This window comes from Canis lupus, chromosome 19, assembly GCF_048164855.1.
Source record: "Canis lupus baileyi chromosome 19, mCanLup2.hap1, whole genome shotgun sequence".
Taxonomy (NCBI): domain Eukaryota; kingdom Metazoa; phylum Chordata; class Mammalia; order Carnivora; family Canidae; genus Canis; species Canis lupus.
In genome coordinates this window covers 44,231,180-44,253,507 of record NC_132856.1, presented here as the reverse complement: position 1 = coordinate 44,253,507, position 22,328 = coordinate 44,231,180, and the positions used below count along the sequence as shown (strand labels likewise).

General features: G+C 48.4%; 1 protein-coding gene across 1 annotated transcript; it reads left to right on the top strand.

Moving 5' to 3' along the window:
* The first annotated feature begins 2,475 nt into the window (after positions 1–2,475).
* CCR9 (C-C motif chemokine receptor 9) lies at positions 2,476–12,832 on the top strand. Its single transcript, XM_072788120.1, has 3 exons — positions 2,476–2,600; positions 10,036–10,080; positions 11,212–12,832. Exons 2-3 carry the CDS (start codon positions 10,060–10,062, stop codon positions 12,292–12,294), a joined length of 1,104 nt encoding a protein of 367 aa, XP_072644221.1. The 5' UTR covers positions 2,476–2,600; positions 10,036–10,059; the 3' UTR covers positions 12,295–12,832.
* The last annotated feature ends 9,496 nt before the right edge of the window (positions 12,833–22,328 follow it).

Below are 22,328 nucleotides of genomic sequence, written 5' to 3'. Positions count from 1 at the left end.
GGGCAAGCGGGAACCCAGACGTGGCGCTCCCGTTGGCCCCCACAGCTAGGCTTGTGGGCCTTTAGAACTCTCCCTTGCAGGGGTGAGAACACCAAGAGAGAAATGACCTCTGTAAAAGGACACCTGCAGCCTCCTAGACACCCAGCTCCGAATTCCATCGGCACACGGAGAGACACGGTGAGGGGACAGATGTCGGGGTTCTCCCCGCAAGCAATGACCCTACACTGGATGACACCAAAAAGGACCATGTTGGTCTTGGCTCCTTTGAGAGATCAATTTCCTCCTTCTTCTTCTTCTTCTTCTTCTTCTTCTTCTTCTTCTTCTTCTTCCTCTCCTTCTCCTTCTCCTTCTCCTTCTTCTTCTTCTTCTTTCTCATATCTCCCTACCACCCCAGCCTCCAGCACCCTCTCTGCATCCTTGGAGAGGGAGCATGGGTGTTATTCTAAAGCAGCCCTTCTAGAACTTGGTGCGGCCTGAGCATCCCTGCCTCGCCTGGACCACGGGGGATCACATGGTGGAGGCAATCTCCCCCACGACAGCTCATTTGTCCTCCTCTTCTTCCCTGACCCCCTTCCCGACTTCCCTTCCGCCTGCCAGCCTCACCCCAACCCTCCGGCATCTATGTGGGATGCCCTTACCTGGCGAAGAAACAGCTGAAGTCACAAGAAGGTGAAAGCACAGCCTCTTGCTCAGACACCGGGGCTCCTGCAGCATAGCACGTGTCTGAGGCTCCTGGAAGCGCTCCGGGGTCCCGGGCCAGCCCCCCCCCCCCCCCCCCCCGATGAGAAGCGAGTGCACTGCTCCCCCCGCCCGAAAATGGCCAAAAATCAGTTCGGGGAGCATTTCTCCATTCGATTGCCCCTCTTTTTCTTTCGATAATTGCAAGGTCGAGGGAGAAGTGAAAGGCCAGAGCCCCTGGCCGGCGTACCGTTTTAGACGTGATGCTCAGCAGCTATGGGCCGAGAGCGAGGGAATTCACAGCTCCCTCCAGGCTGCTGAATCAACTGCTGCTTTCATTCTTACTGCTCCCGCTCTGTCTGTAACTTTCGTACATGGCCGTTCGTTGGCCTTTCCCACTTAGATAATGAATCCGACTGCATGTGATGCATCACCGTGCTCTGCACGAATGGACGGTGACTGGGGAGGGTCACTCTGCCGCTCTGGTGAGTCCAGGGGACGACAAATGTACCAGAAAGAGGAAACTGGCCTCCCCTAGAGTACAGCTGTGATTTCCCCCCAGAAAGATAAAAGAGAGGTCTGTATTGTAATGACAACAAGGAACTCACTTGGGTCTTTTCTCTGCTACAGGCGGCAGAGGTCATGGGCTGCGGCTTCTATTCCATGATTCTCCCTGTCAAGGCCTCTCAGTTGCCAGGCGCAGCACCTGACCCTGGGGCCCAGGGGTGGGGGTGGGGGTGCAATCGTGTCACGGTCGATGGCCTTCCCATAGCCGTGGGGGCTAAAAAAACATCTGTGAACTTCATTAAGAATATAATATTTTGGGACACCTGGGTGGCTCAGTGATTGAGTTTCTGCCTTTGGCTCAGGTTGTGATCCTGGGGTCCTGGGATCGAGTCCCACACCGGGAGCCTGCTTCTCCCTCTGCCTATGTCTCTGCCTCTCTCTCTGTGTCTCTCATGAATAAATACATCTTAAAAAAATATAATATTTTGCATGTTTAGGCTTTTATAAAAATGTCATTGAAACACCTGTAATATATCAGGTGAGATGCTTTATCTGCATCCATGCATCTAATATATAGTGGTCACGCCAGAATAAGATCTGACTGTAGCTGACCCTAATTTTAAGGCATCCTTGACTCTCCAACACTCCCGGGGTTCCTAGACATGCAGCACATACATGCCCTTCTAAAGTAGCACCATTCAATAGGACTTTCAGAATCTGTGCTGTCTCCCGTGGACGCCACCAGCTTCGGGTGGCTAGCTAGCTAGCACTTGTGATGCAGTTGGTGTGACTAAGGATCTAGTTATGTTTGAATTTGAAAAGGCCCATGTGGGCAGTAGCTACTGTATGGGGAGCATGGTTCTATGCCCTTAGGTACAGCTGTTGAGGCCAGAAAGGGTTGCATGGTGACAGACCGAGCTGGGGGGTGCTGGTCCCATACCAGCCAGACCCCCCACCCCAGGGAGACCTAACACACGCACACCCATAGCAAGCCTGGCAAAGCTGACCCCTCTCGGCAGCCTCTCTCCCCCTCTGCCTGCAAGTAGCTGTGCTGTCTAGGAAAAGACATTGTTCTTAGACTCTTGGTCTGTAGACCAGTCTTCAGAAAAGATGGTTTCCCTTAGCAGCAGTTCTTGGTTTTTCGCTTCTGGTTGCAAATCATCGATTCTGCTGATTGCTGGAGGTGCAGCTGGTGACTCCCCACTCCCCACCCTCCGGGGCCACCCTGCCTATGACAACACAGGCAGGGGTGGCCTGACTTCCTTTATAGTGTTTTTACCGAGGTTGCCTGCACATAACACATAGAAGCCTTGCCCCTCATCCCAGGCAGAGAGCCGGCCAGCCCTCCTCCTCCCCTCCCCTAGACGGAGCTGGTGGGGCCACCTTCTCCTGGAGTCTCTCGGCTGCCCTCCGCAGTGAGTATCACTCACCCTCCTCCTCTGCCCGGCCCAGTATCTCCTGTGCCCTCACATGTGCATTGCTTCTATGGCTTCTAAAACTCAGGCTTTTGCTCATCTGTGCAGTGGTCCTGAGCACCAGGCACTTTGCTAGGTGCCTCCAGCGAGGCAACGGTGAATCAGGTGGTGGCTTGCCCAGTCTTCTAGGATGAGTAATAAGACTCCTTCCCACCTACATATGTGAAATAAAAGTTCAAGGCAGTCTGTGATTTGTACCTTACAGGAGGGAGAAGCAGGTGCTTGGGACAGGTGACAAGAAGGTGGTCAGGACTAGGACAGTGAAGCCCCCATGAGGTCCTTGGGTCGAGAGACTGCCCCATGGAAAGGATGCTGGGCAGCACTCTCTCTGTAGCAGTGAGAATATGGAAACAAGCAAACTTTGCACCAAGAGGTGATGGTTAAGTGAACTGTGACAACAGACAAAACAGAACACCCGACAGCCCTCCAGTTACGACAGCTCCACGTTAACGGGCAAAAGTAGGCCGGGAAAGAGTGTTAACTAGAAAGCCAGATTGATAGCGGTTTGTGCGGTCCGATTCCCTTCCCATTTTTTAAAAAGATATTTATTATTCGAGACACAGAGAGGGAGAGGCAGAGACATAGGCAGAGGGAGAAGCAGGCTCCATGCAGGAGCCCGACGTGGGACTCGACCCCGGGTCTCCAGGACCAGGCCCTGGACTGAAGGCAGCGCTAAACCGCTGAGCCACTGGGGCTGCCCGATTCCCTTCCCATTAAGTGTGTGTGTGTATGTGTGTGTGAGAGGCTCTGTCGCAGAGAAACCGTCTAAAAGGATGCACCTCAGAAAGTGAACAATAAATAGCCAGCCCAGGAAAGGGCTGTTTGAGCACTTTTAATTGTCTTCATCATATCGATTTGCTCTGGGGTTGTTGGTTTGCTTTTGTACATTATGAAATGTACAAAATCTCCTTTAAATTTTTTAAAGATTTTATTTGTTTATTCATGAGAGACACACACAGAGAGAGGCAGAGACACAGACGGAGGGAGAAGCATGCTCCCGGCAGGGACCCCGATGCGGGACTTGATCCTGGGACCCAGGGATCTCGCCCTGAGCCGAAGGCAGATGCTCAACCGCTGAGCCACCCAGGGGTCCCTCAAATCTCCTTTATAATCGGAAAAAGCACAGCTCTTCTATTTTCGATGACTCCTCAGTGACTGTGGCTTTGTCCTTTCAAACACACGTACCTCTCCAGTTCTCTATCACCATGAGCCGTAGTAGCTCTGTAGCGGGTCGGCCCCGCAGGCGGGCTGTCACAGCACCCGGAGTTGGACTTGGGGGGCGGCCACCAGCCTACAGAAGCTGGAGCCCGTCTTCTCCATCCCCTGCAGAATGAGCCAAAGTCAATCTGCCATTTCAGCCCCTGACGCTGGACGCTTCTTTGTCTCCATATCTATCTGCCCCGAAGCTCCCCACCCACCCCAGGACTCCCCAATGTGGGGCAGGGGGTGAGGCCCTGACCAGGCTTGGCCCGCAGACGGCCGTGTAGACCGCTCGGAGACCCTGCTTTCAGGACGGTGAGAGAAAGCAGAGCTACCAAAAAATGCAAGAAATGATTCAATCTCAGTATAGCGAATTGGACAAAAATCAAAGCAACACCCACTTTCCTGACTCACATTAGTATCTGTCTCCAACTCACGGCTGCACGGCTGCAGTGGGCAGGGAGGCTGGGGTTGCATGATGAGGTGTTTTTGTTTTTGTTTTTTTTAAGTAAACACTACACCCATTGCGGGGGCCCCGAGATCAAGAGTTCCAGTGTTCCACTGACTTAGCCAGCCTGCTGCCCTTCCGTGATGATTCTCCTGTCGATTACTTAAAGACAATGGAAAAAAGAAAAATAATTGTTGTATAGTAATGGTTGTCAGCCTAACTTTTCTCACATGTAGGTTTTCTTTTTCTTTCTTTCTTTCTTTCTTTCTTTCTTTCTTTCTTTCTTTCTTTCTCTCTCTCTCTCTCTCTCTTTCTTTCTTTCTTTCTTCTTTCTTTTCTCTTCTTTCTTCTTTCTTTCTTCTGTGAATTAGCAGCTCTGCCTTCTACCACCACCCGGGCCCCTGTACACATCTCCTGCTTTCCAGTTTTCCTGCCTTTGTGCATATGTTTCCCTGCCCTCGAGCAAGGTTTTCTCCCCTCATTACATGTCCCCATCCTCTCCAGCCACAAAAAAAAAAAAAAAAAAAAAAAAAAAAAAAAAGTCACTACCTCAATGAGGCCTTCCTGGGTTTCCCCAGCACTGGAGTCAGGACTTCCTCCTACTAATTCCCAAAGCGACTGGTAGTATTTACCACGGTTGGTATTTGCAGTGATGATGTTTGAATGTGAGCTTCTTGAGGACATGGATCATGTCTCATACCGTGTTTAAGCCAAGCAGGTGTACCGGTGTCAAGACACTCTGAATGAGTAGCTGGGGGATGAAGAATGTTCCCTCCTTCTCACCCAGCCCTCTGCATTCTTCAAAGGGCATTGCACTTGACCCTTGCCACCAGCCCTCGCAGCAGGGTGGGCTCTTGCTTCCATTTTACAGCCAAGGAAATCTAGGCTTGGCGAGGGCATGTCACTTCTTGCTAAGGTCCCACAGGCAGGAAGGGCTGGACCAAGGGACAGATGGAGGTCCATTGTGTTTCCCCCCGCCCCGTCCATTATGCTGCAGGACACGGGCAGACTTTTTAGATGGGAACAGTCACGGCCCCGTAATGAAAGCAGCCTGAGCGTGGTGGCGAGGAGAGATTGGGGCACCCCTGAGCCCGGTGCCCGAGCGCTCCCAGCAGACACAGGGGGCCCTGCTTTCAGTATGTTTTGTTATATGTGGGTGTTTGCCTCCGACTCGGGGGCGAGAGGAAAATGAAAGCAAGCTTGGAGACTTTGCAATTGGTGCAATAAAATCTTCCAAGAGTATTCTGATAGAGGAGAGGGGAGCTGGATGGAGGGCCCTCTACAGTGTCTTTTGATGGTGGGTCTTGGGAGGAATATGTTTTGATTTCACTCTTTGGCTTCTCTCTAAATTTTCCGTGGGTCAGAAACACATGTGTAACAGCAGCAAGATAAGCCTTCATAAAAAGCCAATGCAGGATCTCAAGGTTGCAAAAAGTAGCCACAGATAATTTAATTCCTAGTCCTGGGCTGCGTTTCCAGGCCAGCAGCAGCAGGCTGAGAGTGCCTCCTGGGGAGGAGCTTTTGCAAACAGATGTATGGTATACAAAACGGAAGAGCATTGAGGCTTTAAAAAAAAAAAAAAAAGTGCAGTTATTTTTACTATAGTTCTTAAAATAAATTTCATGCACAAAGTAAAATATTTAAATAGTTTACAAAACCTAAAGGAAAAAAATGAAAGTCTCACTTTCCACTGGTCATAATTGTTCAATCTTCTTCCAGAAAATGTTTCAGTACTGATAAGCAGTGAAGTGTATAACTTTTACATTTTTTTTTTAAAACGATCACGCAACATAGTCTTCTACTTTGCATTTCTACCAAATCCTCCTGGTGACCTCTTTATTTCCGTGTGAGGTCTGTTTTAATTCCATTTATGGACTTCTTGTGTTTTATTGAAAAATGTATCGAAATATTACCAATTGCTGGGTATTTAGGTTGTTTCTAGTTTTTTTGTTCTGAAAAAAAAAAAAGCTGCCTCATGCATCTCTGTATGTAGTTTTATGTTCTTTTGTGAGAATAGCAATAGTACATGTTTCCAGCAGATCGAGTGATGAGTCAGAGCTATTGTGCTTTGTAAATTTTGACAGATATAGTTTCATCTTCTGAAAAGGTTGCACAGGGCAAGGCAAGAGGGCAGGAGCGGTGCAAATATCAACCATCCTGTCACTGGCACTGGGGAAGCCTAGGAGGGCTTCACTGAGGATCAACCATCCTGTCACTGGCACTGGGGAAGCCTAGGAGGGCTTCACTGAGGACTTTTTTTTTTTTTTTTGCTTGCCCTTAAAGGCTGGAGAGCATGGGGACAGGTAGTTTACACTCTCTGCTAACTAGTTATAACTAACCATGACCAAAGCCATTCTTTCTTCTTTATGTGGCTTCTTTCCTTGGGAGTTTGTTTTCTTTGTTATTATCTAATTAATATTTAGTCTTTTTATGTAGGTAGAAAGGAAGCCACGGATACTAAAAATATATGAACTGTTTTTTGGCTAGTGTCTCAAAAACCAATTTCCCTGCTCCCCACGCTGTATTAGAATTACATGAGCTAAGTTGGGAAGTTCCACATTTAACTGGGCCTTATTAAAAAAAAAAAAGATTTTATTTTTTAAGCCCATAATTAAGAAGCAAAATAGAGGATGATAAAGTCAATGGGACAATATGGAATTTGGAGAGGGGATCCTCTGAGATGAGGTCAACACCCCTGCTCCCCATCAAACGTCCACCCACTAATTTCAGCTTCCATTGGCGATTTTCCAATCCCAGGATTCCTTTTGTATTTAGTGGGTGGCGCCATAAGAAGGGCTTTCTCATCTCTTTGTACATTTCTTCATTTCTTTTTTTAAAAAACAGATTTTATTTATTTATTTATGAAAGACACAGAAAGAGGTAGAGACATAGGCAGTGGAAGAAGCAGGCTCCCTGAGGGGAGCCTGATGCAGGACTCGATCCCGGGACCTGGGGATCATGACTTGAGTCAAAGGCAGACACTCAACCGCTGAGCCATCCAGGTGCCCTTCTTTATTTTCATCACTATGGACTCCTGCAGCCTCACGTAGCTGGATATGCTAGAATGATTGCCATCATTACTTAACTTAGAGCCCAAATCACCTCTGATTTGGCCAGTGAGAGCCCCAGGAGGTTGACACCTATGTCTTTTGACAAGTCCTCATGGTCCTTCAAACACCTGCTTCCTAATGAAAAAAAAAAAAAATCAGTTCCAGGTTCATCTTGCAAGTTCCCTGCCCCACTTTGGAGTTAGATATTTCTCCACAGTGCTGCTTCCTTTTGGTGGAAGAAGGTATTTAGAAACTAAGATCTGGGCACTCAGTGCTTATTCTGCTGTGTCATTGCTTTTGGGTCATCTTAGGAAACAGTGCCAGGAAATGTGTGTGTGAAGCACAAATTATCTATCATCTATCTCTCTATTATCTATTAATCATCTATCTATCTATCTATCTATCTATCATCTATCTATCTCATCTTTAAAGGAGTTAACTTTTTAAAAATATGAGTTAACCTTGAATCCTCAATTCCAAATAAATAGCACGAGGGACTCCAAGGCATTTTTGAGAAGTGCTGGCAAGAAGGTTGCAAGGAACAGCTGTATTGTCTTCTTCCTCACCTCCTAAAGGCTAGATAAGACTTTGAGGAGGAAAGAAAATCACTTTTCATTAGATTTCAGTTGTTTTTCCTTTCTTCAGTTGAACCACTTTGTTGAGGTCCATGTGCAAAGATCATATTTAAAATGCGGAATATAAGTTCTGATAAGTACGTATATGCCCATAAAATCTCCACACCATCAGCCCAGTGAGCATATTTATCACCTCCAAAGGCTTCCTTGTGCACTTTTGCACCTCATCCTCCCCACCCCCACACCCTCCCTGCTGCTTCTCTCTCTTACCAGGAAATCACTGGTCTGTGTTCTCTCAGGATAGATTAGTTTGCATTTTCTACAATTTTATGTGAGTGGAGTCGCAGAGTATGTATGCCTTGGTCTGGCTTCTTTACTTCGCATAAATATTTTGAGACTCATCCGTGTTGCTGTGTGTACACGTTGTTCATCCCGATTTCATTGGGTGGCCATTCCATGGTTCACGTATCCCTTCCCGATACTTGACAGACATTTGGGTTGTTTCCAGTAACTTCTGCTACAAATAAAGCTGCTGTGAACACTCATAAAGCAGTCTTTGTGTGGACACATGCTTGCATTTTTCTTAGGTAAGTACCTAGGAGTAGGATGGTTAGATCACATGGAGAGTGGGTATGTAACTTGTTACAAACCCGACAAAATGGTTTTCCAAAGTGGTTGTACCACATGCCGGGTCCTGGAAAACACTGTACTTTCAGAAAAAGAGGTTGAGTCATGATGTTGTGTTATGGAAAGGAAACCAATAGGTTAGGGGAGGATCTATGAAGGAGAATTGTTTTCTTCTAGAAACTTGGGGTGTGGTGCTGGACATGGTTCTTTGGAATATTCTCGCTAAAAGTATAAAAAGAAATGCCCGGGATCCCTGTGTGGCGCAGCGGTTTGGCGCCTGCCTTTGGCCCAGGGCGCGATCCTGGAGACCCGGGATCGAATCCCACGTCGGGCTCCCGGTGCATGGAGCCTGCTTCTCCCTCTGCCTGTGTCTCTGCCTCTCTCTCTCTCTGTGAGACTATCATAATAAATAAAAATTTAAAAAATAAAAAATAAAAATAAAAAGAAATGCCCTGCTCAGGCACGGACCCTTCCTTGAAGGGAGGTGAGCTGTGGTTCCCTGAGTTATATTGAGGTGGGTTTACAGAAATTCAAAACATCAAAACACATATGAACAATAGCAGAGATTGATTGATTGATTGATTGATTGATTGAAGTCAGTGTGGGGATCCCTGGGTGGCGCAGCGGTTTAGCGCCTGCCTTTGGCCTGGGGAGCGATCCTGGAGACCCGGGATCGAATCCCACATCGGGCTCCTGGTGCATGGAGCCTGCTTCTCCCTCTGCCTGTGTCTCTGCCTCTCTCTCTCTCTCTCTCTGTGACTATCATAAATAAATAAATTAATTAATTTAAAAAATTGAAGTCAGCGTGGAGGCCCTTTGCATCAGGGAACCAACTATCTTTTCTTTGCTAAACAAATCCTGGGACTTCCTTTTCCTGCTGGAGTCAGGGGACAGAGAAGATAGGGCCCATTTTCCTATCCTGGGCTTGAAAATGGAGCCTGTAGGTAGGTGCTGGGGTTCTGGCCCCTCTGGGAGAGGGGCCCCGATGCTGGCAGATGTCTCCTCCTTTTGTTCTGCCCCCTGCACCCGGCCTTGCCACCTGGTTATGCAGAGGCCCTTCCCCTGCAGAGTCTGGACCCAGAGGGCTCTCAAGTCAGGCTCTGTCCTGTGATCTTCAGGAGCCCCCTCCCCCCCGGTTGATGAAATAGGGCTGGGGGCATTTACTAAACCAGAGTATGATTGAGAAGTTGAGTCAAGAGAAAATGAGCTTATGTAAAAAAGGATGTGCTGGGAAAGCATGAGGGCCCCAAAGGGCTCTCAGGGGAGAGGTTTCTCTCATTTTATGTTCACAACCAAAATTGTTTTGAAATCTAGAATATTCTGTTTGACATCAGTGTAACATGGCCTCTAACTCCTGCTTGAGATCCTTTCTTTTCGTATAAACAAACAAATTTAACATTCAATTTCCACCTTTAAGTGTGTATTACTGTTCTTTTGTAAGACACCTCTTTTTGATTTTTGCCCTCTCTTTCTAGAAGCAGGCTTGCATCTGGTCCATCATGGTGCCCACAGAATTCACAGTGAGTACAGCCATGCCCCTCAGGCTCCTCAAAACTCACTCTCATCTTGCCTGTTTTGGGGGGAGTGGGAAGAAACCCGCTTTGGAGAGGGTTTCTCGGGGTGAGATCTCTGCCCCGTATGGGCAGTCGATTCCAGCACAGAGGGCTTTACAAACATGAGAGACCAGAAGAGCTTTGGGGTATGTGGTGAAGCAAGAGGAAACTGCTAGTTTAGATCTTATTAACAGTAAGTGTTTTTTAAAATGATTTTATGTGTCTGTTCTGAAATCGAGACAAACAAGGGTAAAGGTCAATCCATAATTCATTTTGAAAAAAAAAAAAAAAAACCTTGGTAAGCCCATTAGTAGTGCTTCTTGCATAACATGCCAGAGGCTTTACGAAAACCACATAATGGTATAGAGGCGTTCAACCGGTACAGCTGCACAGGGCCCTGGTCCTTAGAGGGGCCACCTGCTTAATTTAATGCTCTGCTGTCTTGAAATTCTTAACACATTTTGAACAAGGGATCCTGAAAACTATGTAGCCTGCCCCAGTGCTTGTGCATGCACATGCACGTTGAGAGGGTATGAATGTGTGTGTGCGTGTGTGCGTGCGTGTATGTGTGTTGGTGCTTCATGAGCAGAGGATACACAGCTTTCAGATGACCCAGAGAAATCTGGACCCAGAAAAGTTTAGGAGCCTCTGAGGACCTTTCTGAGAGTGTGGAATAAAGAGGAGAAATTAGAATCATTCAGAGTTTGATAAAAGTCTTGCCCAACATCGGTCCCAAAGGGGTCCTACCCCATCTGAGCGCTTGTTACATGTCCTGTAAATGTTCCTTTGCCTCTGTGTGCCCTCCACTAGGAGGTGGGTTCCACAAGAGTGGGAACCACGTCTGACTTATCCGTGCATTTTTAGCACAAACACAGTACCTGACGTAGCCTATGCGTGCGAGAAAGATTCTTTGAATACAAGTATCTATCGTGTGATCCAAGCAGATACTCTCAGAAATTCCTACTTTCCATGCATACATTTCTTTGTCTTGTCATAGACTTTTGGGGTGGGGGAGGGTCACGTGGTCCATGCCTCTGCCATCCTGCAATCCTCCAAAGGATAGTCCTTGACCTAATGGTATCTGGTGTCTCCTTGCAGAACCTCATCTCTAACATATCTGATGACTACAGCTACCACTCCACGTCTCCCGTGGATGACTACATGAACTTCCCTGATTTATTCTGTCAGAAAGGCCACGTCCGGCAGTTCGCGAGCCACTTCCTCCCACCCTTGTACTGGCTTGTGTTCATCGTGGGCACCTTGGGCAACAGTCTGGTCATCCTCGTCTACTGCTACTGCACCAGAGTCAAGACCATGACTGACATGTTCCTTTTGAATTTGGCAATTGCCGACCTTCTTTTTCTCTTCACGCTTCCCTTCTGGGCCATCGCTGCCGCCGACCAGTGGAAGTTCCAGACCCCCCTGTGCAAAGTGGTCAACAGTATGTACAAGATGAATTTCTACAGCTGTGTGCTGCTGATCATGTGCATCAGTGTGGACAGGTACATTGCCATTGCTCAGGCCACGAAAGCGCAGACCTGGAGGCAGAAGAGACTTGTGTACAGCAAAATGGTTTGCTTCACTGTCTGGGTGGTGGCAGCCACACTCTGCATCCCGGAACTCCTGTACAGTCAACTCAAGGAGGAATCTGACATCACCATCTGCACCATGGTTTACCCTAGTGACCAGAACAGCAAAGTCAAGTCGGTTGTCCTGACCCTGAAGGTCATCCTGGGCTTCTTCCTCCCTTTTGTGGTCATGGCTTGCTGCTACACCATCATCATTTACACTCTGTTGCAAGCCAGGAAGTCATCCAAGCACAAGGCCCTGAAGGTGACCATCACTGTCCTTACCGTCTTTGTCCTATCTCAGTTCCCCTACAACTGCATTCTGTTGGTGCAGACCATCGATGCCTACACTGTGTTCCTCTCCAACTGTGCCATTTCCACCAACGTTGACATCTGCTTCCAGGTCACTCAAACCATCGCCTTCTTCCACAGTTGTCTGAACCCCGTTCTCTATGTCTTTGTGGGCGAGAGATTCCGCCGGGATCTCGTGAAGACCCTGAAGAGCTTGGGTTGCATCAGCCAGGAGCAGTGGGTCTCATTCACAAGGAGAGAGGGGAGCGTGAAGCTGTCATCTATGTTGCTGGAGACAACCTCGGGAGCTCTCTCCTACTGAAGGGTCTTTGCTCCGACATGGACGGGCCTTTCAGAAGTCACGAGAAATACAGCTATGGCATCTGCACTGATGCTACCAGAGGGAAACCAATGAAGAAGTAAAAAGAAGTGGGGGAAAAAGAAAAAGCCAGAAAGGAATGAATTTGGACAATTACTTCATTTAGAATTTCCAAGCCAGAGTTTTCCAAATTGACTGGCTGTCCCACGAGACTGTTGATTGGTCTTGGCTGCAATGGCTGCAATTTTCAAAGGAGGACCAACACATGGTCCTGTGGACCACACTGGCTTTGCCACTTGCTTTAGCATTAATGCAGCTGACCTCTAGAGGAGGCATTTGACATCCCCAGGGTGCTATGAATTGCTATAGCTTCAGTTCTGATGCCACGCCTTCCAAAAGGGGATGCAGAAGCATTGGCCACTGCCACCAAAAAGTCCACAAAGCCACAAGGTTTCATGAAAACTTCCAGTTTGGGGGAATTTCTACCCCTGGCTTTGGGGCCTGGTGCCCATCCCAAGTTTTAGAGATTCTTTTTTTTTTTTTTTTTAGAGATTCTTGATCTAGAATCTTTTTAAAAAAAAAAACTTCAGATTTTCTCCTCTGGTCTCCTTGATCTGTTCTGGGCCAGTGAGGAACCTTGTGACTCTTCTGAAACTTTCTGCATGACTGGTCAGTGAGCCCCTGGATGACTGACTATACCAGCATGTCATCCCGATTCTCCACGCTTCTTGTGTCCATTTCTGTGCCCTGCCAGAGCTTCCACAGCTGGCTGCAGCGTTGACCTGCACAAGGACTCCGCTTGTCCACTCATGCTGCAGGCGTTGTCAACCTGTGTAGGGATTCTGAGAGTCCTAGTTGGTAGAACTGTCCCTGGCTCTGTCATGGGCTCACTCTGCCGAGTGGCTTTTGTGATGGTCTCCTTCGTCTGCTCCCTATAAAAAGGATTGTTTCATTGACCCTCTTGCTTCTGAGCTTGCTGGAGGGGATTTGGCTCCATGCTTCTCCTTTTCTTACTGTAGAGTGCTAGCATGTTCAAAGGCTTCCAATTTAGAGATTAGGCTAAAAAAGTGCTTTTTGATGACTGTGTAAAATACCCATTATTTGTCACTTTCTTCATCGTCTTTGTATTTTACAAGTGTCCTATTAAAGATCCAATAGTCGCATTAGAGTGTGAAGAGTAAGACTGGAATAAGGAAATAAAAATCTTCAAATACCTTAAAGCCATCTTGACTGCCCATTGTTTTTTGGTTTTAGATTTTATTTAAATTCAAGTTAGTTAGAGGTATCTGGGCACCTTAGTCAGTTAAGCATCCGACTTTTGATTCTGGCTCAGGTCGTGATCTCAGGGTCATGAGACTGAGCCCCACATGGGGCTCCCTGCTTGGCAAGGAGTCCGCTTGAGATTCTCTTTCTCCCTCTCCCTCTGCACCCTCCCTAAATAAATAAATAAATAAATAAATAAATAAATAAATAAATAAATCTTTAAAAAAAAACTCAGGTTAGTTAACATAGTGTACTATTAGTTTCTGGGGTAGAATCCAGATATTTATCAGTTGCATACAATACCCAGTGTTCATCACAACAAATGCTCTCCTCAATGCCCATCACCTAGGTACCCCACCCCATCTCCCCTTGGCTGCCTGGTTTTTATCTCTCCTCTGGTCAAGCTTATTTCTCAGGTTTGTCCCAACTAGTCCAGTGGAATTTCCAAGGCAGGGCTGGGGGCGGGGCAGTGATTCGAGCAGTACACAGACCCCCCAGCTTTGCCACTTGCTCTAGAGGAGGCATCTGATTTTCTCAGTGTGCTGTGAATTACCATGGTTTCAGTCCCAAGACTGTGGCTTCCAAAAGGGGCCCAGAAGCAGTGGACTTGGCCACATGATCCTCCTCCTCCCTGTCCACGTCTAATGTACATATTAGTGAACAAAAAGGGAGCACGAGATGAGCAGTGATACAAAGGCTTTGCTAACTCATCCTGTGTGTGGGCAGGTGGGGATGAACCAGCATCGGTCTGGGACCAGCATAGCAACATGGGCCCCAGTGCAATAAACACCACTTACAGCTGAGGGGAGGTGAGGTCCCTAAGGGCAGTGTATGGACACAGCCATTGCTTGGCTACCATTTCCAGGAGACCCTGGGTGGCTTTTAAGGAACTTGGGAGAGTAAGTAACAAGCTTGGGCCAAATCTAAATAACATTGTGCAGTTAGGTGAAACGAACATGACTGAGTTTGGCTCTTTTTTTTTTTTTTTAATTTTTATTTATTTATGATAGTCACAGTGAGAGAGAGAGAGGCAGAGACACAGGCAGAGGGAGAAGCAGGCTCCATGCACCGGGAGCCTGACGTGGGATTCGATCCAGCATCTCCAGGATCGCGCCCTGGGCCAAAGGCAGGCGCTAAACCGCTGCACCACCCAGGGATCCCAAGTTTGGCTCTTTTGATATGTGCTTCTGATACTGTGTGTCATGGGGACCCCGTGGAGCTGAGGAAGTGGGGAGGGATGGAGGAAGAAGGGGGTGAGCCACCATTGTGCTTGCTGGGTCTACACTTGGTCTAGAGTTACTTAAGGCACACCGTAATGGAGGGACGCCTGGGTGGCTTAGTGGTTGAGCGTTTGCCTTTGGCTCAGGGTTGATCACGGGGTCCTGGGACCGAGTCCAGCATCAGGTTGCCCACAGGGAGCCTGCTTCTCCCTCTGTCTGTGTCTCTACCTGTCTCTCTGTGTCTCTCATAAATAAATAAATACCTTAAACAAAAAAGATACACTGTGATGGAGATTTAGTAGGAGTTGAGAGGTAATGTACTTTTGATCAATGCATGTTAGTTGGAAGAAACAAAATGGAACACCAGGGACTCCACCTTTCCTCCCTTTAGGATTTGTAAGAAGGGGGATGAGGGATGCCCTGAGAATGACAAAGCCTGGATCATACCCGATGAGCAATACTCATGCCTAGTTCCAATGGCTTCCATTGGGATATGACTGTCACTACCGCACTGTCCCAGACCTAACACAGCTCCAACATTGGATTAGATAGACTGCAATTGAATTATATGATAAAGATTTTAAGTATGTTTTATGGCAAATTGCCTTACTTTTTAAATGATTGCATACATAGAACCATTTCACATTCAAACGAATCTAGGTTTTGGTAGCAGATTTATCCTAAGATAAAAATGTTGGAAGAACCAACATGGGGAAACCCATGAGGAGCTGTGACTCACTCAACATTTCTAGGAAATATGCTGTGTTGAGTACTTTTTGAAATACAGATAAAAGGGTTATCATATCTAATTACATTTTACTAGAATTCCATAAATGAGAAAAATCAAGACACAGAATGAAACATGATGTGTTTTCATTATCAAAAAAAGAGATCATCTTTTTTGACCAAAATTTTTTCAAAAACTGATTTTAAGTCAACACATCACAACATGTACACTCAAGTGGAGTTGTTTTGAAGTAGTCAGTTTGGATGGCTGGGGATTTGTTCTTTGGGGGCTGTCTTTCAGGACAGCAAAGCATTCATTCATTCAGCAAACATTTGTGTACGTACTATGAGCCAGACCATCTCTAACTCTTTGAGGCTGTAACAGGTTTACAATAATCCTTTCTCTAAGATGTTTATGTTCTGACAATATGGAAAAGCCAAGCGCCATGTGGACTCAGGTATGGAGGGTGGTATGGAAGCCTCTGTCAGGTGATATCCCTTGGCTGAAAAGCATGAGGAGGCCTTTGTATGGCTTAAAGATGGGTATGGAGATAGTTCCCGGCACAAAATGCACATGATAGCCTCTTTGGGTGAACCTCTGAACAAGCATCTTTGGGTGAGTTTCTGACCTGGGGTATGTGCCAAACACCCTCACTCCACACGTAATGCCTTCTATGGAGTAGATACACTACAGTGAACAAATAAACTTGTTAAAATTTAAAACTGGTCATTTCTCAAGTGTGTATTTCCCATATCAGAACTCAGCTGCCACAAAACAAATCAAAGCAAAGCAAAGAAAAACAAAACAAAACAAAACAAAACAAAACAAACCCAGAAGACTGGCAGCCTGGAGTCATGAGATGGTGTGTGCTGAGGGTAATAATGGTGTCCTGTGACCTATGGGCTGCCTGAGAAGAACCTGTGGTCGAGGGAGGGCTGGCTAGAGCAGGGCAGACACAGTACCTTCCCCTGCCCTGGAGAGTAGCTCAGGTTGCTGCCTGTTGGCTCCTGTGAGAGAGGTGTGTGGTCATAACGTCTTCCCTTTGGCCATAGCAGTCATTGCAAATAGTCCTGCATGAGGAAGCAACCAGCCCCACTGATCTGGTGGCCCTTCGCTGGAGGCCATCACTGCTGTCGTGTGGTGGTGATGGGAAATAGGTCCATGATGGGCTTTAATACCCAGTGAAGGCTGTCATGAAGCATGACACCTCTGGACACCGACTTCCTACTCCAAACAAATGAAAATCTGTCACACATGTCCAGACGGGTCTTTTGTGTTTGTAATCTTTGAGCGGTAGTTTGATTTCCCAACTCTGATTTGGCCTTATAAGTTGAAGCTTCCTATGGGGTCCAGGTCCAGGTGAGCAAAGCATCCCCAGCCTCCCCCTACCCCTGGTTTTGGTGTTCAGAGGTGTTTGTTCCGCAGTGGAGTGGACCTCTCTCCACCGGAGCTGCTCCTCCTTCTCCTACACTCTGGTCAGTGCTCTGCGCTCTACACAGCTTGGAAAAAGGGGAGGTAATACAGCCTCTAGCACCCTCACCTTCCACATTTTAGATGCTCAAAAGAAATCTCCTTCTTTATTTGACAAACCGTTTACTGTGCATGATCAGTGAGTACCGGGCTGTAAAGTGTGGTCATCATCACAACCAAGATGCCACGGTACTTCTGCAGGGCAGTCTCTTTCTCCCCCGTCCCGTCTGCCCCTCTTTTTGCAGTTCAGGTCTGTGCCTGCATCCTCCTGGGAGCGGGAGTTTTTCTCTAATCATTTCTATTTTGTTGGTACAGATACCCCAACAGAGAATGTCCCACTCAATATCTTCCTTTGGCTTTTTTTTTTTAAGATTTTATTTATTTATTCACGAGACACACACACACACACACACACACACACACACAGAAAGAGAGAGAGAGAGGCAGAGACACAGGCAGAGGGAGAAGCAGGCTCCATGCAGGGAGCCCGATGTGGGACTCGATCCCGGGACCCCAGGATCAGGCCCTGGGCTGAAGGCGGCACTAAACCGCTGGGCCACTGGGGTTGTCCTGGCTTTTTCTATCATAAAAACCTACAAAAGACAGGCAAATGTGTCTCTCCAACATTTGACTCTATGAGTTCCCTCCGCTCTCAACATACTTCTTTGTCACACTCAATCCTGGTACCACAGGCTAAGTGAGAAATCTCTGTGGTCAGATGGAGGTGCACCGACTGGATTTCCCCTCCAGAACGAGCTTGTAGGCATTGTGGGCAGCACACAATCTCCAGCTGCCAGTTCCTCTAGGGTCCGCCTGTACTGCAGGTAGCAGCCCGGGCCAGAGCCATGTCACCCAAGGCCACTGCATCCAGTGCCCAAGAAGTGGGGGATGGAGGCCGTCTGGTAGGTGGCATCAGCTGCAGCGCTCCCTGCCAGGCTGGCCACGCTTCGCCCAGCTTGCTTCACAGAGTCTCCCTCTGCTCGATCCTGCTTCCTCCCACTTCCCTTCATGAGTGTCGATCCCTGATAAACATCCTGCACCCCAAACTCCAGCTCAGTGTCTGCTTTGAGAGAAGTCAGCCTGTGACTATCTTTCCACCAGGGGTTGCCAATTCTAAGAGCCCATTTAAGACCAGACGGGTACAGAGCACCAGGTGTCCACGAGCCACATACTGTGGTGAGTATCTTCCCAGAACACATCTCAGAAGGCTGGGGAGCCCGGGCTGTGTCCGATCTTAATTCACGGGCGGAGATCTTGGGCACTGACGGCAGGTCAGGGCCTTGGTGTGCAGGACAGACAGCCTCCCTGCCAAGACCTTTCAGCCACCGTGTCCGGCTAGTTTACTCCATGCCAGGTGGGTACTGGGATCAACCCCGTTTTACAGACAGAGGGGCTGAGCCTCATGTTAAGTCACCCAAGGTCATGCAGTTAGTAAGGCTGGTGCACAGACAGGGTATGCCGGGCCCTACAGCCTTGGCTTCTGCCTGTGATGCTATCCCGCCTGGCCTGCCATGGTCAGACAAACCAGCCATTGCTTTGGAGAGCTGACCAACGATTTGCCAAATACCAGGCTGAGTAGCAGGGGATGCAAGGACAGATGGACAGACATCACTGCATGCAAGCTCTAAACGATGCTGGGTGACAGCCTGGGCTTTGCTGACACCTCCTTCAAAGGTGGGCTGGGAGGGTGAGCCAACAAAGGATGATGTTATCCTCACAGAATGGAGAAGGTTCCTACTTGCTCCCTCTCCTGGGGCTCCTCCCCAAACACACACAGCTGTGAGGCTTCAAAGTCAGCTGCAGGTGTGTATGCAGGTGCGAGAGCAGTGCACCCTGCCCGGGCAGACTCCTGGGCCACAGCACACCTGGTGGTGGCCACTTCCTCACCCCTGGCCCTTGTCCATCTTTCCTGGTCACTTCCCCACAGACCTGCCAATCCGCCCCCTGAATACCACTAAGTGGCCTCCATGGAGACCATGTGGAACAGAAGACTCACCCAGCCAAGCCCTGCTCAAACTCCTCACCCTGAAAATCATGAGATGTACTAAAATCGTTATTGTCTTAAGCCACTGGGGTTTGGGGTGATTGACTTTGTAATTTTGTTATTTTTGACATAGCATTCTTTTTGGCTCATTCACAATTTCCTTGGACCTTTGCTTTTTTTTTTTTGATGAAAGAAGTGATTTTACAAGCTTGCTTGTATTCCATCCAGTTGTGTTCTTGTTACTGTTGCCACAGAACCCGGCGGCATATAGCAGTAGCTGCTTTATTGTGCTTACTGTTCTGAGGGTCATGGATTTGGAAATGGCTGGTTCAAGGTCTGCCACGTGGTTGTTGTCAGACACTGGCTGGGATTGCAGTCCCCTGAAAGCTTGACGGGAGGTCAGGCCACGTGGCTGACACTTGATGCTGGCTGCCATGCAGGGCACCAACACATGGCCTCTTCAGCTTGCAGGGGGCTTACTTATGGCACTTGGCTCCCCTGAGCAAGGGTCTGAGAGAACCAGGAGGAAGTGGCAGGTCTTTTTCTGAGGTCACAGAGCATCCCTGGGGCTGTTTTCCCCTGGTTGGAACAGTGCCAGTCTGGCTTAGAATCCTGGGGAGCAGCCGCAGGCCCCACCTCTTCTGTTAACGGTGTCATCTAACCTTGGGGTCAGGTGTTAAAGCCACCACAAGCTGCTGCTCTGTAAGTTAACTTGTCTTTCAATGACCCGGATCACTCAATGCCCCAACCGTCTTGCTGACTAGCACCCAGAGAGAGGAGAGCCGAAGAGAGGAAAAAGTGCATGTAGATGACTTTCTTAGTAAGAAATGCTCATGTTTTTGAGTGATTCTTTATGGGAGCCACTATGTGAGGCTCTTTTTTGGTAAGTAATGTCTACATCCGACATGGGGCTCGAACTCACAACCTCAAGATTGAGAGTCACCTGTTCCACCGCCTGAGCCAGCCAGGTGCCCCAGCAAGGCCTTTCTTTGATCTTATGGTCTTTACAGCATCCTTATAAAGTACCTACTGTTATGTCTCCCACTTAACAGGTGGAGAAACTGAGGCACAGAGCAGGTCAGTCCCTTGCCTCCAGCCATAGCTAGGAGGAATCCATACAGGTTTTTCTGACCCTAGAATCCCTAGAATCTGATGTCCTAGATGCTCTGTTATACTTTCTCCCCCACTGGAGTGCAGGCACTCTGGTCCCACTGGTCCGTTCACACCTTGGAATCCAGGTGTGTGGCTCTCGTCCCACATAGGCCAAGTCAGGAGGTGGGGTGGCTGTGGGCCGGGCCGGCCCCTGGGGAGGGGAGCAGGAGCCCTGCCCAGGCTCCGGCTTCCTCGCCTCCTGGCTTCATGCGGTCATGCTTACTGTTGAGTAGTTGATCCTTTGGGTGAATCTCGAGAGATAGTAACAACTTTGTTGTGACTTGAGCTCGTCGGAACTGAGCGTTTGGTTGTTTATTGTGAAACGGAGACAGCCATGAGCTGATGTGAATTTGTTTTCAAATTTTATTTTATTTTTAAAGATTATATTTATTTGAGAGAGAGAGAGAGAGAGAGAGAGAGAGGGAACGAGCAGAGGGAGAGGGAGAGGGAGAAGCAGGCTCCTTGTTGAGCAGGGAGCCCGACATGGGGCTCTATCCCAGGACCCTGGGATCGTGACCTGAGCCAAAGGCAGACGCTTAACCAACTGAGCCACCCAGGCTCCCGTTTTCAGATTTTAAAAGTTAATCTGGCGTGTAATAAATGTAATTCTATGGCACAGAAGGGTATCCCCTGGCACCACCTCCAAATCCTGGACAGACCCCCCAGCCGTGTTTCCAGGGACAGCCACTGCTAAGTTTCTAGCGTCCTCATGCAGAGACACGCGGGACGGAGCCCCGCTGCCTAGTGTGGTGTGCGGGGTGTGCTCCTTCCAGCCGCCCCCACCCCACACGACACCGTCTTCCTCGCTGCTGCTCTCATAGACGAGGTGTCCATGGAGAGTCGCGTGCGTGCCGTGGTGTTACACGGGTGGGCGTGTCTGGAGGAGAAGCGTTTTCCCCAGGGAGCTGGGACCAGGGCGAAAGGGAAGGTCCGATGGTCAGACTCTGAGGTGGCCTCTGCCCCGTGTCCCTGTTTGCAGAGCCACCTGGCAGTTCTCCCAGCAAGAGGTCTCTCTTCCCACCCCCCAAGTCTGGGCGGGCCTCGGTGCTTGCTCGGGCCCACAGAACACGGTCGAGGTGATGTTGTGCCTGTTTGGAGAGGGCTCGAGGCTGGGCATGCACACTTGCGGTTCTGGAAACCTGCCCAGCACTTCCCCGAACAGGCCCGGCCATCCTGCTGGGGGTGTGAGACCATGAGGGGCAGGGCACGGTCACCTGGCCGAGGTCGTCGTAGGCCAGCCGCCCCCTGCCCCCCTTGACCAAGCAGCTGGCCACAGACGCAAGAGGGAGCCGGCCGCGACCCGCCGCCCGCCAGCCACCTGCTGGACACGGGAGAGCTCGGGTGATGTGCTGCTGACCAGGACGTGCGTCAGTTCCCGGCGATGCCTGCGTCAACCTGCAGACCTGGGAGCTAAATAAATGCTTCGGGTTGAGGCCGCTGGTTTTGAGTTGCTTGTTATGCAGTATTATAGTGACAATAAATAACCCACGCAGCCCTTTGTGTGGATGATGCACACACCAAGGTCAAGGGCTGCCATAGCAAATCCGGCTTTATGAGAGAGGTGTTTTTTTGTTTTCTTGTTTTGAAATGAAAACAGTTTAGAGAAAACCACTCCCACAGCTGTCTCAGCTTGGTGCAGGCGTAGTAACAAGCTCTATAAATGGTTCAGACTTACCAGCTCCCCTGGGTCTTGGGCTGACATATGGTGAGAGCCTGTGAGATTGATATTTACCACCTACTGTTATTAATAAACCGGTGCTGTGATGAGCTGATCTGCCTCCTTTTTTTCATAAAGACCTACCAGAACCCAAAGTTCCTTAGATTCCTCTTTTTTTTTTTTTTTTGGCCTTATGTACTTCGGCATCCGGTAAAGCCTACTGGCCCCTTCTCAGAATGTTGTAAAATGAATAAGATAAAATACATAGGATTACAAAGAAAACCTCTGTTGTGATACATTTCTCTAAAAATCAGAACAAATGTATGAACTACTAATATATGTGCCTTTTCATTATTAATGCATTAAATAGAATCTACCAGCAGGTCTAATGACAGCCTTCACTTCAGAGCGGCGATGACATTTTGAGAGTCTGTGATAGCTGTCGTGTCATGTGAAAATATCTGTCCTTTCCATTGGTGACAAAGCCACAGGTCTTGCTGACAAACACTAGTGTGACATGTTCTTTATATTCATGATGGAGCGAAGACCGAAGGTTTAGTTCAC

Bases quoted from the DNA above. Each gene is read 5' to 3' on its own strand.
- CCR9 (XM_072788120.1), top strand. From the start codon at position 10,060: ATGGTGCCCACAGAATTCACA. The intron at 10,081-11,211 runs GTGAGTACAGCC...GTCTCCTTGCAG, and splicing joins TGGTGCCCACAGAATTCACA to AACCTCATCTCTAACATATC.